Source organism: Sander vitreus, chromosome 5 (genome assembly GCF_031162955.1).
Source record: "Sander vitreus isolate 19-12246 chromosome 5, sanVit1, whole genome shotgun sequence".
NCBI lineage: Eukaryota > Metazoa > Chordata > Actinopteri > Perciformes > Percidae > Sander > Sander vitreus.
The window spans coordinates 10,221,588-10,240,252 of record NC_135859.1 but is presented as its reverse complement, the minus strand read 5'-3'; the positions used below and the strand labels follow the sequence as shown (position 1 = coordinate 10,240,252).

Sequence of the window (18,665 nt, the reverse complement as noted above, 5' to 3'; positions counted from 1 at the left end):
GAAGGGCATGCAGGTTTAACTCTGGGCTGGGGGTGAATGATGATGATGATAACTAGGTTGCAAATACAATCAAAATCAAAAACCAAATGAAATGAACAACAATAAATACAATCTGTATCAGTAATCTTGATTTAAAACAGTTACCAAAGACACAATACAGTCAGTCATTTAAATACTGCCATCTGCTGGTAGAAAGGGGGAACAGTTTGGTCCATTATGGTGGAAACCACATTAAATATAATATAGTGCTAACAGTAACAACTCTGCACACACAATAAGTTCTTAGGTTAACTATTACCAACTGTATTGAACCAAACAATGCGCTCATTAAACGTGACTGGTGATGTGTACGTGGATAGGCACGATATTAAATCACTGTAATAAACTACTGTTACTAACATATTTCCTTTCGGTCCAGGTTTATATAAGCCTATTTATCGATTGATTTTTTTTCTTCTAACGTTACTCTGGTATAACGTTAGTGCTGCATATTATGACAGTTCTAAAAGCTTGGCTTTTATTTTTATAGGCTATATTTACTATTACTTCCGGGTCACTTGGCCAACCTGTCTTTCTTTTAATGTAGATATTGAAACGGAGAAATGAAAAAAGGAATTTTAAAAAACGAAAATCGGACCGTTATTTGAATTTGGTTTAGTCCTTTTTCGTTTTTGGATTCAGAAACCAAAAACGGGAGAACGGCTCTTTTTTTTACCATGTCTTTGTTTTCGGTTTGAAACGACAAACGAACAGGTGGTTCCTCGTTATTGTTTTGTGGTTCAAACGAAAAAACAAATTATCAAAACGTACACGGACCAGTTTGCCAACACGTAACACTAAATCTTTTTTTAAAAAAACCATACTCAATGTGTTCGTGTATGTTTGTTATATGATATCAGCATTATCTATTATATTCTCCATAAAAGCAGTGATATCCCATTTAAATAAATTGATAAAGCGTTGAATGTCACATATTCCATTCTGCAGTTATCTTAAGTGAACATTGGACATTTTGACTTGTTTCCTCATGCACAAACAAGGGTGTGGCCCATTTTCTAGCTAGCTCACAGGCCGTCACCATTTACAATGCACAGTATAACAGCAATTTTAAATTATATTCAATTCAAGTCTTGGAATTTGTCATCAGTGCACAGTTCCCCACAAAAACCAACCAGTGCACTATATATTGGAAGAATACCACAAAACATGTAATTTCAGACAAAGAAAACAAGAGAAAGGGGGCAGTGTTGATTCATTTTATTTACACATAAGTTGTACTTTAACTTTTGCTCTGAAGCCCAATTTTTGAATTTGATCTGTCAGAGCCTATCAGCTTGCAATTATTCTGTAAAAAAGCACCTGACTAAGTTTGTAAAATAGGTTAAAAAGTAAATTAATATCAGAAACAATAGGCTGACAAACACTACAGGCTGTGTGTGTGTGAGAGAGTGAGAGAGAGAGAGAGAGAGAGAGAGAGAAGACTATTAAGTATAAGTAATACAAGTATAAGTAGATATTATGTAACATTGTGACTCACCTCTATAAAAAAGGTAGTCAAGGCACTTTGGTATTGCAAGGCACTTAGTACTAAGCTAAAGCGATGCACATCAGTAGAACCTTTTGTGGTTTGGTAAACTTTTAAAAGGTCATTGTGCTCAGGATTATGGTATAACTGTAACAATAGACCAGAAATACAACATAGACACAAAAATCAATTAATCATTATCTAACACATGCTTTGGGAAATCAACAACCAAGCTGAACCCTGATTAGGGCAACACTTTTGATCAACAATTTTACAATAGTCAGCCAGAGCACACACTTTTTACAACCAAACATAACTGCTGTCCAGCATAATAATATAATCTTGTAGCAATTGATCATAAGGCATTTCGTTTATTGCTTCATATGTTCCATTGCTAACCCCATAAAGACATTCATTCCTAAGGTCTGATGAACATCACATTCACTATGTGAAACAATCAACCCGTTTAAGATTTGGTCTCATTTTAAGTTAACATGTTTTGCACACCTGATAAACAAGACACTTCTTGTAATTAAATACTTCCATTATCAACATGTAGAGCCAAGGAAAGTCAGAAAAAAAAACTGAATTCATGCTCATTTTGGACTCTGTCAAGTATGCCTGTAATTAAGCCACTAAACAAGGCCCTGCATTACCTGCATGCCCTTACTGAAGTAGCAGCAGCTTCAGTAAAATATTCACATTGTAAGTGTAAGCAACACCCCCAACAACTTCCTGTCCACATTTGGGGGTGAGAGAGGGAAAATTCAAGGTAACAGGTTAGAGGTCATCTTCTTCACCTGTTTGCAAGGGGTTTTCTTGAACAATTCACCTCTCATTATCGCAGAAGTAATGACCATTGAGAACAGCATTTTCCTTGACAGTCTCAGCTGTTCGCCTTTGATTCAAATCAAGCAATGCTTTTAGCAGGTCATTTAAGGTGGCTTCTTTGCCCTCTTTCTCCATCCAAATATTCAGCAATTCATGGATCTTGTCATCATAGAGAAGGTGGTCTTTGCTTTTGATCACATTGTCCATTATCCCAAGGTGCCGGAAGAATCTCTTGTGGTAGTAGAAGTCGATTTCTTCAAAATACTCAAAGCATTTCCTCAGAGACTCTTCACCTACAAACAAAGATAAAGACCTTCATTAAACACCATCCTGACCTCTCAGGTATGCAGTCACCATTGTTGTTATAGACTTCATTATTAAGTGATTTTGAACATGTAGAACTTGTACATAACTACACCTGACATAGGGGACTCAAAGCAGTCACAAAGCAGGGCTGCGACAACAAGAATTTTGCAGCATGAAAAACTGAAATATCCACTGTGGTTTTTAACAAAGGTGTACCAGTGTTGTCACTGTGCATCTGAGTAACATAAGGGGGGGGGAGGGGTCAATTGTTTGAGAGAAGGAATGAAAGTAAAAGACACTTTACCATTCACAGGAACAAGCTTGGGAAATTGCTTATCTTCCTAAATGACAAAAGAGAGAACAATCATTAATCAAAGAAGTCTATTGAAATTATTAATGAGTCAGAAATTGTCAGTCCTGGTGAATAAAACTCGATTATTCAGTTACTTGGCATGTCCAAAAATCCCTCTTAAGATGACTCACATGTTATCATTAGTAACAATATCAACACAACACAGACGTATGACACTACAGAAGGCATGTTTCACAATGACTGACACAGTGACAGTCAGCGCTGCCGCTCCCACCACGTGCATCACGCGCTGTGCGGAGGGCACCAAGTGCAGAGGGGGCACCAAAAATAGCCAGACGAAGATGAAGTTTGACAGTAGGCTAAGTCAACTTTTTTTGGAAATGGCCTCGAAAAGACAGCAGGAGTCAGGAGCAGAGACAAGAAAGAAGAAACTGTGAGATGATGCCCGTGCATCACTTGCTGGTAAGTCCATGTTTAATCATTCTTAAATACGGGAAATGTGCTGCTAATGTAATGGTTAGCCTATGCATACACGTCGAACTAGCTGACGTTATTGCTAATGTCAGCAAACTCAAATATGTTATAACTTAGGTGCAAGCTAAATTGAGATTTTACTGTTTAACATAATCTATGCATTTTACAAGTAACTGACGCCAGCTAGCTGTTACTTTAGTTTAGATATTGAGCAGTAGTTTATGGTTTATTTTGACGTGACGGTGGTCAATACTTTCTCAGTAACAGTTAGCAGTCAGTGCACAAGGTAGGCTAGACCATTTCTTACCGTGTAGCATGCAATAAATAGTCTTTAGCCAGGCATTTAGCAAAGTTTACCTAGCATAGTGTCATTTGAGAACGCATATTAGTCGTGGGTGTATTTGCAACGCATAATAAACCCACGACCATCTTTAGGATTGTCATTCAGTAGAATTCAGCAGAATGTAGGCTAAAGGCTCTCACACAAATTAGGTGAGGTGTCGGCTGTGCAGTGGGACAGAAAATGCCTCTTGATAATGTGAAGTCTGAAGAACTCAGACTTTTAGTGTTACTGCTACAGCTAGCTTAGCTACATCTGAATGTGACAAAAGATACATGACAAAATGAACTGGCGTTTTGATTGCATTTATGTTAGGATGCAAAGGCATGGACGACATCTGCGGGTGAAATAGAAAACGTTTTGTAGTAGACAAAATGCTCTCGCTGCTGGCGAAAAATAATGTTTAAGATTCAGAAATGTAGTCTTGTGTAAGGTGTATCATTTTGCTTTTATTCCTGTAGGTAAGATATACATGTATACAATGTAAGCCTCCGGAACGCATTATCTTGGACAGCAGACACAAAATGAACTGATACAGATCATCTCCACCAAAACATTACAAACAATCCAGACACAGATTCAGGAAGTGAAATATTTCTCCATTATTCTTGACTGTACACCTGATATAAGCCACAAGGAACAAATGTCCCTCATCGTGTGCATTGTTGATTTGGTGCCAAAGCCAAATATCAAGGAGTATTTCCTTGGGTATATCGTTGAAACAAGTGGCCTGAACCGGTCTACTGTCCTAGACAAGTTGAAGGAACTCGACATTCCATTTGATAATTACCGCAGACAGGCCTATGACAATGGAGCAAACATGAAGGGGAAAAAGCAAGGAGTTCAGGCCGACTGCTACAATTTAATTCAAGGGTGTTGTTTGTTCCTTGCGCAGCTCATTCAATGAATCTTGTCATAGCTGGTGCTGCCAAGTCATCCAGGGATGCCACTGGCTTTTTTGGCTATTTGCAGAAGCTATTTTGTTTCTTCTCAGGGGCTACACAGCGATGGAGCATCTTGACAAAACACGTCAACCTGACGAATTCATGGAGTGATGTGAGGTGGGAGAGCAGGCTTAAGAGTGTCACAGCTGCCAGAAGCCAAATTAAAGAAATCAGAAATGCGCTCATCAAGGCTAGGGAAACTGTCAATGACTCAGTCGCAAAAATAGAAGCTCAAGCCCTGGCAGAAGAGGTGGCCTCTTTTAGATTTCTGATCTGTTGTCTGGTGTGAAATTCTTATGACCACTAACCAAGTAAACAAGCTTCTGCAGACTAGTTCAATGCAGCTTGACATTGCTGTCAGGCTCATTGACAATGCCACTCCAGATACAGGCACTCTGGGTTTGCTGAGGCAGTGGCAACTGCCAAGGACCTTTGCGAGGCCATGAACAGAGCCAGAGCTCAAGGAGAAAAGGCTCAGGAACACAAAAAGGCAGTTTGCATATGAGGCTGCTGACGAGCCCTTCAGTGATGCCCTCAAAAAGCTTGAGGAAGCATTTTTCAATAGTGTTGTGGATTCAGCTTTGAGGTCACTACAGGAGCGTTTTGAGACCATGACTCAGGTCAGAGACAAATTTGGAGTGCTGCTTGATTTCAGCAGAGTGCACGGAATGTCCAAGGAGGACTTACAAAAAAAAAACTGCATTGAAGTGCAGAAGACACTGACTGAGAAAGGAAATTCTGATATTGATGGACTTGAGATGGTTCAGGAAATCATCAACCTTCCTCAACTGTTGCCACAGACAACTGCCTTGCAGTTGCTCACATTTCTCCATGAGAATTGCCTTCAAGAGGTGTATCAAATATCTGGGTTGCTCTTCGAATTGCATTAACTGTTACAGTTGCCTCTGCTGAGCGAAAGTTTTCAAAACTAAAGCTCATTAAAACATACTTACGTTCAACAATGGGGCAGGAACGTCTAAGTGGTCTTGCTGTCATCAGCATCAATGGTGAAGTGGCTCAGAAGCTGTCATATGATGACCTAATTAGTGATTTTACAGCGAGGAAATGCAGACGTGTGCCTCTATAGAGCCTCCCAAAACTGGTGGAAATGCTTGATCCATACAGAATTGCATTATGGGTCTCTCAAAAATTATGTCTTTGGTTTATTTTGATAACATTTGGTCTAAGAAGATTTTTCACTTTACTTGAAAGTGTGTTTTAGCTGTTCTACATACCCTACTGTGTTTACAAAGTAAGTAAAGTTGTGACTTTTCATCCTCTAAATCTTTGTTTTATTTAAGAAGATTTAATATTCTGGTTTGTACTTAATGAAGATTATTTAATGTAATTTATTCAAAGTAACATTAAATTTGGGAAAACCATGTCTGGTTTATTTTGATACAATTCTGTTTACTGAAGAAAAGTTTGCACTTTCAAATGCGTAGTGTGTGTTGGCTATTATACACAATATGTTTACAAAGTCAGCAAAGCTGTGAAGATTTTACTTACTGTTCTCAAGTATTATACTGTGATGCTGCTATTGTGTTTTTGGTATCGAGATATCTGAAGCACTTCTTCTGCCTTTCTTATTTTATTGATTTTGGAAAATCTGGTTTATTTTGATAATATATTATGCACTTCTCAATACTTGGGGGGGCGGGGTGAGGGGCATCATAAAGAAATTATGCTTAGGGCACCTAAATGGCTAGCAGCGGCACAGTAAATTAGCAGTGATTCACTTCGGTGGGTCAACAATTATATTGCATAAACATGTAATTAAACTGCATAAAATTAGAAGGTGAACACAGTAAATGGTCAATATTAATTTTGAAATAAAAGTCAATGTTGCTCACATAGACTTATGCATTTGTGATATTAACATGCATTTTCATGCACTTTGTTATCTCCGAATCAAAGCGGGGAAACTGGAGGAGGAGCACAGTCAGACCAGTGTAACCAGACAGCGGAGGTTGTCTGCTGTTAAGACAGCAAAGCATTACTCTATAGGAGTAAGCAGGTGAGAAGGAAATAAGCAAAAAGGGAAGCAAGGATAGAAGCCAGGGGTGGAAATGAACTGTTGGGTCTCACCCTGCTGTTGGGCTGTGTGGGGACCATGGGGCAGGCTGGCGGGGGATATGCGGGGAAGGCAGAGCAGGGCAGGCCAGTTAGACTGTGCTGGGAGTTACTGGCTGAGCTGCTGCAGAGGCTTTCACACAGCACTTTGCGCTCTTCCTCAATGCCGGCCGAGGATTTGGCTCTCACCAGTTGCCGGGACAGGATCAGATTCGAGCAGCTCTGCCCTGGGGTTTCTCCGTTGCTCTTTTCCTTAGTGGGACAGTTTCGGCTGTAATGCTAGAGAGGATGAGGAACATTTTCAAACAGACATCATTTATGTCCTTTTGAAGAAGGGGACATTTTTTTAAAACAGCTTTTATATATTTCTCTGTACATTAGGTATGGGCTTCTGTTTTCATCTTTATTCATTGTATAAAATCTGAGGAAACTTTAGTCTCAGCTATCACTTTATTGTACTGCTCTGCCCTTGTTTTAAATACATTCTGAAGTATACAGTGGTTGCAGAAAGTAATCAGACCCCTTCACTTTTGCACATTTTGTGTTGTAGAGTTTTGCCAGTCAAGAACCCATGATGACAAAGTGGTAAGGGACTGTTTGTTATTTATTTCAGGGGCCACCGGAGGAGTTTTGGGATCTTTAGTCAAAATAGACCTGACCCTCTCTTCACCAGCAATACATTTTGGATGACCCTCCCCAACAATTTATTGATGCCTTCTGTACTGGTTTGCACTTGGCACGATTAAACCTCTGCATTCTCATCTTACGCATCACACTCCTCTGTTATGGTGTGGTGGCCATTTCAGTAGGTTTACTCACCAACATAGTTGTGGAAACACAAGCATGGAAACTACACACTTCCTGTTACTGCACTACTTCAAATACTAAGTTACTCATCTAGTAAACTAGTATTCACATGAAATAAAACATTGAGACCATTCAGCAAAGCACACTGGGCAATAACAAATTCAACACTGATTGCTATGGACTTGTCACTAGGCTTCCTCAGTCATTGTATATTTTAGCATAGGTAAAGTGGCCAAAGTTGAACATTATCCAAAACTCCATTTCTCAGACGAGCGTCAATTTGGGAGCTTGCATGCTACCACTCCTTCCTTCTCAAATGCTTTGAAAAGGCTGTCATTTATATATAATATCACCGGGACCGAAAGGATATTTGAGTCAGGTATGTCTGCAGCCTGGAGAACTCCCGTCTCATGCCCTCCTGGCTTGGTGTAGTCCACAAGCTTTGACTTTTCAAAATAAAAGTGTCTGGTCCGTTATGTTTTTGTAAGGTGTTTTGGATGTTTTTGAACTCAGTACGGCAATCATGCTAATGAATACAATTATTTTTTCATCAGATGTCTTAGTTACAACACGATGGAGCTAGCAAAGCACTTTCGTGTTTATATGTGCGAGCGGGATTTATTCAGTTTGGGAAATCCCACGGTCTCTAAAGCTACAGTTCAAATTGTCTGGCTGACTAAATAGGGAGGGACCCATCTGCTAGTGATAGGGGCCGAGACTGAGAGAGCTACATGGAGCTACATGGATAAATATGCACCAAACAAGCCACTTTGAAATGTTGCTGTTCTCATGAATACAAAAGTTGGGTACCCCTCCCCACTAGACAAAAAAAAATATATATAATTGGATGACCCTCCCCTCAACAAAGAATAAAAAGACATGACCCTCCCCTATTTTCCTCCAGTGGTCCATTCCATAAATACCGAACGGTCCCTAATGAAGGAATATTTTCCACCAGGTTGTGCATGTTTATAGAGCCTGCATTAAAAAGCTTGCACAGGGAGAAGTATTCAGATATGCTTTCTGTAGTTTCACCACAGCAGACCCACGTCAATAACAGCCGCCATCACATAATTACGTAGCCCAGTGCAAGTGCAGTCAGATTCTTGTACACCTGGGTTGTTTTTCCTAGTTCCTTATGAATTCTCCTTCACATTATGTCGTTTTTCATCTAGGCTAACCCAACTCTCTGAGAACTTCGAAAATCCTCAGCATCACTCCTTTATGGTAGAGTGGCTAGACGGAAGCCACACGCCGCTTGGAGTATGCCAAACGGCATTTAAAAGGAGCATGAGGGAAAATATTCTCTTTGGGCAGAACTCTAAGCACTGAGTCTGCTCAAAACCTTGGTAATACCATCCCTATGGTGAAGCTTCTCAGCACGACAATGACCAAAAGCATACAGCCAAGACAATGCTGGAGTGGCTTCGAGACAATTCTCTGACTGCCCTTGAGTGACCCAGCCAAAGAACATCTGTTCAAGAACATCTGTTCAGACTAGAGATGCACCGATTGAGCGGCTGGTGACCGGAATTGGCAGATTTTCACGTCATCGGCCATGACCGGCGACCTGCCGGTCAGTCTGACATATACCGATTTTATGCCGGTCAAATTCACTCGGGAGGCACATGATTTACATCGCGCAACATCAGCACCACACGTGCACATACAGTGTTTCCGCTATATGCATGTAACAGCGGCGCACTGCCGCTCAATCAGCCGTTTATGAAATGTCATCAAGTCGTAATTATACATAGTTCTGCAGAGCCGTCTGCTCTACTGATCTCAGGTGAACAGTCAGCCACTCTCTCCCCTCTGAGGCTGAAAAACCGGAACATGAAAACCACACTCACGCGGGTCACATGAAATATGACAGCTACAGTTTATCGGAAAATAGCGTTGGGCACACTGACTTTGACGCCCCGCTGGCCGCTGTGTAAAAAAAAAAAAAAAAGACGCTGTATTCCTCCGACACGCTGTATTAACGTTACTGTTTAAAACGCATTCCAGGTTAGTGGGGATGCATAGTGCTCAAAACCAACATTAAAAACCTACCGCCGGTAGCTAATGTTAGCAGCAGATAAGCCTGTTGACCGCAACGGTATTGTTCATATTTATGCACAATGACAAATAAAGCAAACTTGCTAAAAAAAAAAAAAAAGGAACTACACGCTGTTTTCAGGTAACGTTACTGTTGAAGTTCAAACAGGCCTGTGTGTGTGTTTTCAGAAATATCTTTATACTGCAAGGCTATATTTATTTTATTTTTATTTGTTGTTATTTATTTATTATTTTATTGCCCTTACCTGTTTTCATACATACAGAAGTTTAGTTTGCTAAATATATCAAATTTTTTTAGTTGGATATTGGATGTGAAAACAAGGAAATAGTTCTTCCACAACATTGCACTTTAGATGTGTGTGAATTTCACCAGTAGTAATTTTATATAGTTCTATTTTATAGTGATCGATTATCTATTCAAAAAATGTTCTATGTTTTATGAAAAATGGTAAATTTTCTATTAAAGAAAAGATAGAAATAAATATGTGTGTGTGCTGTAAAGTGGTTAGAAAAAGTTAAATCTGAAATCGCCTAAAATCGGTATCGGCTGGCCAAACTAATGAAAAATCGGAATCGGCCTAAAATTTGTAATCGGTGCATCTCTAGTTCAGACATCTGAAGATGGCAGTCCGCAGAAGCTTCCTATCCAGTCGGACGGAGCTTAAGTGTAGCTGCCAGGCAGAATGGGACAAACTTTTTAAATCCAGGTGTGCAAAGCCTGTAGAGACTTACCCAACAAAGTTGTAATTGCTGCCAAAGGGGCTCCTACAAAGTTCTGAATTAAGAGTGAATATTTATGTAAATTAGATTTCATGTTTTGATTTTTAATTTGCAAACACATGCTTTCACTTTGTCATTATGGGTTACTGAGTAGATTGATGAGCAAAAAAACCAGGGCGCAGGTTTGCAGTAGCGCTAATAGCATTCATTGCATGCTTAAAAAGTAACATTTCTGATTAACGGTGCACATATTGATTTTGCAAATGCAAATGCAGGCGGAGACTCAGGCTGTCATCATCCCCCCAAAAAACCACATCAGTTTGGATAGCTGTAATTGTGTATTGCCTCTGGACAGCATGCACACGAGAGAGAGAATAAATGTGTGATCAATTACGAACACTTATTTTTACAATATATGTAACACACTCATTTCTGGAGAAAACGTCCAGACCCAATGCTGAAGCCACTGCACATGAAAATATCATCACTGACTCACCAGTCCAGCTTTTAGCCCGTCAGGTACATTTCTCCGAGTGTCTGAAAAAGGATGCGAGAAAGAATTATGCAATTCAAAAGGAGCCATTTTACAGCATGTATGCGTGACTTGAATTTCCCTTAATGGATAAATCAACACTCATTAACTAAAAAGGGCAGACAACTGCTGCTGCTCTTTTTGGGTTCAAACATTTATTGCAGCACCTCTGACCACACCAATCAGTGGTGTCAGAGCTATTTTCATAGGTATGCTCTGAAACCTGCTATATATTGCTACAGAAAATCATGCAGCATGTTGGAAAGGCTGTGTGGAACACAGCCCATGTGTGTCAAAGACACAAAGCCTGCAGTGATATCACTACTCATCCTAAAACATTCATTACCCAACATCACGCCCTGTGAATCAGTGACTTGTCTTGAATGAATGTCTTTCAGGCCTAGTCACATACATTTAAAAACGCAAGTTCTACCTGAAAGTTTTGACAGTTGGTCCATTGTTTGTTTTACCTAAACTAAACCATGCTAGCCCTGTTTGCATAGCACATCTTTTGTAGCTTAATCCATGTGTGTCAAATGCAAATGAGAAGCCAGAGCTTGATGACATGCCTCACTGGACAGCCAGAACAAGTGGATAAAAACAGTATGTAGACATTCTAAGCAATTAGTGTGCATGCGCGAAAGCTGCATGCTACGTGCTCCAGCCTTTGAGTTTGCTTTTTTAACTTTCATTCTCTTTTTGTTCGTTCTTGTTTCATCACTTTAACTCTGAAGTCCTGCCCTCTGTAACGAGGTTGCTCTGGAGAGTTTTGGTGTTTTTTTCGTGTCGTTTTTATCAACGCCGCTTCCAGTGCGAGTGCAGTCTGATGTTTTTCACGGAGACATGGCTGCACAGGGACATTACGGACCAGAACGTCTCTGTGGATGGCTTCCTCACTGTCCGGGCGGACTGGGATTGCACCGAGAGCGGTAAGCGGAAAGGTGGGGGGCTCGCCGTTCTAGTAAACAGCAGATGGTGTTATCCCGGTCATATCACAATTAAAGAACAGCTCTGTAGCCCAGATGTTGAACTGCTGGCCGTTGGACTCTGTCCATACCATCTGCCTAGAGAGATCCCGCATGTCATCATCGTTGTCGTGTACATCCCTACCTCTGCAAACCCAACATCTGCCTGCAGCATCATTCACACCACCATCTCCAAACTACAGACTCAACACCCCAGTGCCCTCATCATCATGTCGGGAGACTTTAACCACGTCACCATGGATAGAGTTCTGCCGACGTTCAAACAATATCGGAGCTGTCCTACCAGAGAAGAGAGGACCCGGGACCCGATGTATGCTAACATTAAGGATGCATACATCTCCTCTTCTCTCCCCCCTCTTGGCAGGTCAGATCACAACCTGGTTCACCTCAAACCCTGCTATGTGCCTCTGGTGAAGAGGAAGCCTACAACCACAAGAACAGTGAGGAAGTGGTTGGAGGAGGCTTATGAGGCACTGCAGGGCTGCTTTGAAGTGACGGACTGGCCTGCACTCTGTGAGCCCCAGGGGGAGGACATTGATGGGCTCACAGAGTGCATCACTGACTACATTCATTTCTGTGTGGACTGCAATGTCCCTGCTACGCCAATAATAAACCCTGGATCACCAAGGACATTAAGGCCATCCTGAATGAAAAGAAGAGGGCGTTCAGAGATTGCAACCGTGATGAGGTGAGGAGAGTGCAGGGGGTACTCAAACTCAAAGTCAGGGAGGTTAAAGACAGCTATAGGAGAAAGCTGGAGAGTAAACTCCAGCATAACAACATGAGGGATGTGTGGATCAGCATGAGAACCATCACTGGGCTCCAGAAGACTGGTGGCATGGAGTTGGAGGGCCGTGTGGACCAGGCCAATGAACTGAACCTATTTTTCAATAGGTTTGATACTGCGGCCCATCCCCCACAAGACTCTGCTGCTGGCTGCCCAACAAAAACTGCCACTTTACCTCCTCCTACTCCTTACAGACCCCTTGTCTGCCCCTCACCACCTCAATTCACACCCTCCTACTCCACCCCTGCTCTACACCATGTCCTCTACAACCTGAGGACCTCACCCCTCCCCCCACAGTCACCTCTACAGTGTCCTTCACGCCTGACCTGGTGAGAAGACAACTGACAAGACTCCACTCCGGCAAAGCTGCTGGCCCAGACGGTGTATTTCCCAGGGTGCTTAAAGCCTGTGCCCCCCAGCTGTGTGGAGTACTAAGTCAAGTCTTCAGCCTGAGCCTGCATCTCCAGAGGGTCCCCGTGCTGTGGAAGATGTCCTGCCTCGTTCCTGTGCCAAAGACGCCGCATCCCAGCGGCCCACAGGACTACAGACCGGTGGCTCCAACGTCCCACATCATGAAGGCCTTCGAGAGGCTCGTCCTGGAGCAGCTAAGGCCTATGGTCTGGCTCTTCACTGATCCACTACAGTTCGCCTACCAGCCCAGTCTGGGAGTTGAGGACAGCATCATCTATCTGCTGAACAGAGTCTACACTCATCTGGACAAGCCTGCGAGCACTGTGAGAGTCATGTTCTTTGACTTTTCCAGTGCTTTCAACACCATCCGTCCGGCTCAACTGGGTGAGAAGATGACTGCGATGCAGGTGGAGGCCCCCCATCGTGTCCTGGATTGTTGATTACCTGACGGGCAGACCACAGTACGTACGCCTAAAGCACTGTGTGTCTGACAGGGTGGTCAGCAACACTGGGGCCCCACAGGGGACTGTCCTCTCTCCCTTCCTCTTCACCTCAGACTTCAACCATTGCACTGAGTCCTGCCACCTTCAGAAGTTTTCTGATGACTCAGCAATAGTTGGCTGCATTGAACAGGGGGATGAGAATGAATACAGGACTGTTGTGGGCAACTTTGTCACTTGGAGTAAGCTGAACCATCTGCAGCTCGTAGTGGATCTGAGGAGGGCGAAATCACCTGGGACCCCTGTTTCCATCCAGGAGGTCCCTGTGGACACTGCTGAGGAGTATACAGTCATGTGAACAAATTAGGACACCCATGCTAAAGTTGACGGGAAGGAGGATTTAAAAAAAAATATATATATCTTTTAGAAATTCATCTTAATGCCTTAATTAAAAAAAAGGAAAGGAAAAATCCAATCTTTAAAAAGGACACCAATTTTCTTTGTGAATGAATAATGTATCCTAAATAAATAAATAAAATAAATAAATAAATAAATGTTCTTCCTTAAAATACAGGGGGCATAAGTAAGTACACCCCTATGTTAAATTCCCATAGAGGCAGGCAGATTTTTATTTTTAAAGGCCAGTTATTTCATGGATCCAGGATACTATGCATCCTGATAAAGTTCCCTTGGCCTTTGGAATTAAAATCCCCACATCATCACATACCCTTCACCATACCTAGAGATTGGCATGGGGTACTTTCCATAAAATCATCTCTCAATGCAAATCAAACCAGCTATTAGGCTAACTGAAATAAAACCATGCCAATCTCTAGGTATGGTGAAGGGTATGTGATGATGTGGGGCTATTTTAATTGCAAAGGCCAAGGGAACTTCATCAGGATGCATAGTATCCTGGATCCATGAAATAACTGGCCTTTAAAAATAAAAGTCTGCCTGCCTTTATGGGAATTTAACATAGGGGTGTACTTACTTATGCCCCCTGTATTTTAAGGAAGAACATTTATTTATTTACGATACATTATTCATTCACAAAGAAAATTGGTGTCCTTAAAGATTGGATTTTTCCTCATTTTTTTAATTAAGGCATTAAGATCAATTTCCTGAAGATGATTTTTGCATTCCTCTTTTTAGTGAACTTTACTATGGGTGTCCTAATTTGTTCACATGACTGCAAGTATCTGGGGGTGTACTGAAATAATAAGCTGGACTGAGCTAGTAATTCTCTCAAAACTCTGTAATTCTCTCAAACATAGACAATCATTTTTTTGCACTCTTTGCACATTAATAATGTACATTTGATCTTTTATATATTACTACTGTAAATTTGTTTTTAATATACATGTTGTCTGTATAATATATGTATGTCTGTATATCTGGAGTTTGTAACAATAACAATTTTCCCCCTGGGATTATTAAAGTATTTCTGATTCTGATTCTTCAACCAAATCCGGCTAATGCTAGGTCTCTGGAAGCCATGCTTACCGTTTTGCAACAGCATCAACTGAGTACATTGATTACTAGAGTAGGGAAAAACAAAGTGCTCCCATCAGCATTGAAGACCTAAGAAGTAGAAGCAATAAGCACTGTAGAGGTGTTTATTACTACAGATAAGAGACCTAAAAGGCATGTTAGGAGAACACAGCTCAAGCTTTTGCTCTGGTCTCAAAACATCTTTCCAAAGGAATACAGTGAAAAATTAGCCAGCTGGCTAACACTGGCACATTTACAGACATGTTAATTAATGTGTGTTGTCCTTTATAAATAAATAAAAAAATAATAAAAAAGTGCTTGAGCCCTGACATAATGTTTCCTTATATGTGCATCGTTTTTAAAAATCAAATTGGAACCATTTAGCGCTGAAACAATTAGTTAATAGATTAAATCAACAAGTTCATATAATCAGCAACTATTTTGATAAGAGGACAAACATTCCAAGTTCTTTTTTGTCTGATTTGAGAGTAAACTGAAATTAAGGATTTTAAATATTTCCCAGCCAGTATATTTCCTAGAAATAGTTTTTTTACCTACCTGTTGCTTTGCAATGTCTCCTTGTGCATACAGCAATGATCATCCCACCAATAACCACAGCAGCAATCAGTACAAGTGGCACAATCACAGAGGCCTTTGCTGATAAAAAAAAGAAGCAATATTGACAACCAATACATTTCATACTTTGTTGCTTTTCTGATGTTGCAGCTTCATATGTAAAGTCGTATGTATTTTGGTCTTTTTAAAAAAAAAAAAAAAGCATGTCTTCAGTGATGACTGGTGTCTATAGAATGTTGTGCTTTTCAGGTGGCATTAGCTTCCACTGTGCTGTGTACCTGAGGTAGAGGCAGTATTGGTCTGGATTTTCTTGCACTCTGTGTTGGAAGTAGAGGTGCAGCTCCTCTCCATCTCTTCATCTTCTTCACATCTGAATTGAAAACATGAAGGAATTAAAATGAGTGAGGCTGTCTTAGGAACAATTGTCTCTAATTCAGATATAAGTGACATAAAGAAGGATTATTCTTCCATCACTACATTTAAATAAACCAAGCATCAAGTGTGTCCTGTTTGGTCTGCATAGACTCACCTTGAACACGTCTTGCATACCTCACATGCTTGGTCAGGAGCACAAAATCTTCCCAATTTACACTGACATGCAGTATCTTGAGTAGGAGTACATGGCCTTACAACTTCCTGATCTGAGAAAGCAACATGAAAAAGATCTTGTTAAGTCCGAGTTTATGCTCAGAGCATTTTGAAAAGGTTGAATATGGATTTTTCTTCCAGTCATTCCAATTGATAGTGTAAAGCCGTCAAGCAGAATTACCTGAGCGACACTGTGTGCACTTCAGACACAGCTGCAGTCCGTTAGCGTGCTCAGTGTATGTCCCATCCTCGCATTCCTCACACTTCCCCTTCTCTCCTGCTCTGGTGCAGGGCGATATCTTATGTGTACCTCACACACACACACACACACACACACACACACTTTATACACCTTAATTGAGCCTTCGACTGAACCTTCGCTCTACTTTAATAATAACCAATCACAATCAAGCTCCACCTGCTTCATAGCTCTGGTGATGGATTTTATTGATTCGATCTGGGGACAGAACTTCAGTCTGAGTGCACTAAATCAAGTGTGGCTCTATGCATCTTACCAGCTGGACAGTATAAACAGCAGATGTTTCCATTCAGGTACTCCAGGTCAGGTCTGCAGTGGACATCCCGCCTTGTCCTGTTGCCTACCAAGTCAAGGCCAAACTGCGGATATGCCCCCGTGGGTTTGAGGTGCCAGATCAATGTCAAAAAAGCCTTTGGGGAAAAAAAAATTAGGACGTCAACATGTTAAAAACAACAAATATTGTAGTTTCTGGTTGATTTCTTTTTGTTTTAGAATCAATTTATTGAACATTTAGTGTAGTATACACAAAGATTTCTAAAATTCATTGGCTCCAGCATTTATATTTTTCAACTTCCACTTAGAATTGATTAATAAAATATCCAACATTTTATAGACCAAACAATTAACAGAGAAAAATATTGGATGAGTAATCAATAATGGTTATAATCATTAGTTGCAGCCCTCATTTTGATAATCCCGTAATTGTTGTTGATAATAAAGTAAAACTGACTATGCGCTTCCGTTTTAGATCATAGTAAACTGAATACTGTTGGTCAAATAAAGGGATGGTATTTGAGTCACATTGGACTCTGGGACATTGTTATAGATATGCATGGAAAGTCAAATCAAATCAATTGAGAAAACAAACAGCAGATTCAAAGATTGCAACCCCAACTATTTGTTTTTGTTCCCTTTGGCATCTTTGCTTTTTCCTGCTACTGTTGCACTAAATGCTTGCATTTGGGGGAATAATTGGAATTGTTGGGTCTTCATAAATTATAGTTTGGTCTAGACCTACTCTATTGTAAAGTGTCTTGAGATAACTTATTATTTGAAACTATAAATAAAATTGTTCATTTTATAAAAAAAAAAAAGGTGCTACAGTATGTATCTCTTATTACATTATAGCTATAGTGCGTAGTTTCTGACTGCCCCATGAGTCTAAGTATTGACAACAATTCTGTCGGCGCATCCACATGATACAAGCCTTTCGTGATCGTGCACCACCCCCACCCCTCCTCCACACAGTTGCTAGTAGCCAAGGAGGACACAGGATTAAAAAACCATGGACTCTTCAGAAGAGGTAATTATCTTCACTCGAGTTTCTGTGCACGAAAGTCGCCAGACGACACCAAATTCTAAACACAGCCATGCTGAGAAATACAGAGAGTTTTGTGAGTTTTAGCTTTGTATCAACTCATTTGGCAATGGGTTGAATGTAACGGACGTTCATTATTATAAAAAAGTTACGCACTAAAGCTTTAAAGCAACTAGTAGGAACACTTGGTGTTGAGTTTGGCAGCCACTGTGGACAAAGCGTTAGTGTTTCCATGAGCACCGTCATGTTGTAAAGCTCTTTATCTGGCTAGTGCGTGCCTTTTTTTGGAAACAAGTTAAAGAAAGACATTTTTAATATTTTTCATTTTCAAACACAGCTGTTTGCATAGTGATGAGGTGATGTTTATTTTTGGCTAAAATTGTAAGATTAATACCTGTAATATGATGATAGTATAACATTGTAAACTTTGTTTTAGTACCGTTCATACACATTATGATGGTAACATGTAAGCCTCAACTAACAGATTTGGTTGCTTGGTAATGATTTTCAACCCAGTCTCACGGCAGTTCATGAAATGTTCACATAATTTAATCTATTGATTCGTGTACACGGACATGTTTATCTCGTTTTTTTCGTGATGCTCAGCACGTTTTTTAAACTAATGTATTTCAGTGGGAGGCATCTTTCGTGATCACAGCAATATTCTGCCAGTCGGGCTGCAGCAGAGAAGCTGTTATAACCGCTGTTTTAATCAACATTTATTCACGAGCTCTTTATGGTTCATATGTATTTCTTTTAATGTTATTATTTCGGTCTTATTACCAGGGAAGCTGGATTGCTTTGTTGTTTATTAATATTTTAAAAAATTGAACGCTACATCTATCAACATTTATTTAGATGTTATCATGGTTTTCATTTC

The 18,665-nt window shown here is 40.5% G+C and overlaps 1 protein-coding gene across 3 annotated transcripts in view; it reads right to left on the bottom strand.

Annotated features, from left to right (window-relative positions):
• Positions 1 to 1,242: 1,242 nt before the first annotated feature.
• Positions 1,243 to 18,665, bottom strand: part of hdr (hematopoietic death receptor) — a 32,482-nt gene continuing 15,059 nt past the window's right edge. The window contains exons 2-10 of one of the 3 annotated variants that reach the window (XM_078250349.1): positions 16,724 to 16,877; positions 16,390 to 16,518; positions 16,150 to 16,261; positions 15,899 to 15,990; positions 15,603 to 15,701; positions 10,891 to 10,931; positions 6,822 to 7,085; positions 2,967 to 3,003; positions 1,243 to 2,649 (exon numbers count right to left, since the gene is read on the bottom strand). In XM_078250349.1, coding sequence (XP_078106475.1) covers positions 2,354 to 2,649; positions 2,967 to 3,003; positions 6,822 to 7,085; positions 10,891 to 10,931; positions 15,603 to 15,701; positions 15,899 to 15,990; positions 16,150 to 16,261; positions 16,390 to 16,518; positions 16,724 to 16,877 — 1,224 coding nt within the window. In that variant the 3' untranslated portion in view covers positions 1,243 to 2,353. Of the gene's footprint in view, positions 2,650 to 2,966; positions 3,004 to 6,821; positions 7,086 to 10,890; positions 10,932 to 15,602; positions 15,702 to 15,898; positions 15,991 to 16,149; positions 16,262 to 16,389; positions 16,519 to 16,723; positions 16,878 to 18,665 lie in introns of those variants that run through there. The other 2 variants (XM_078250352.1, XM_078250350.1) reach the window with 2 other exon arrangements.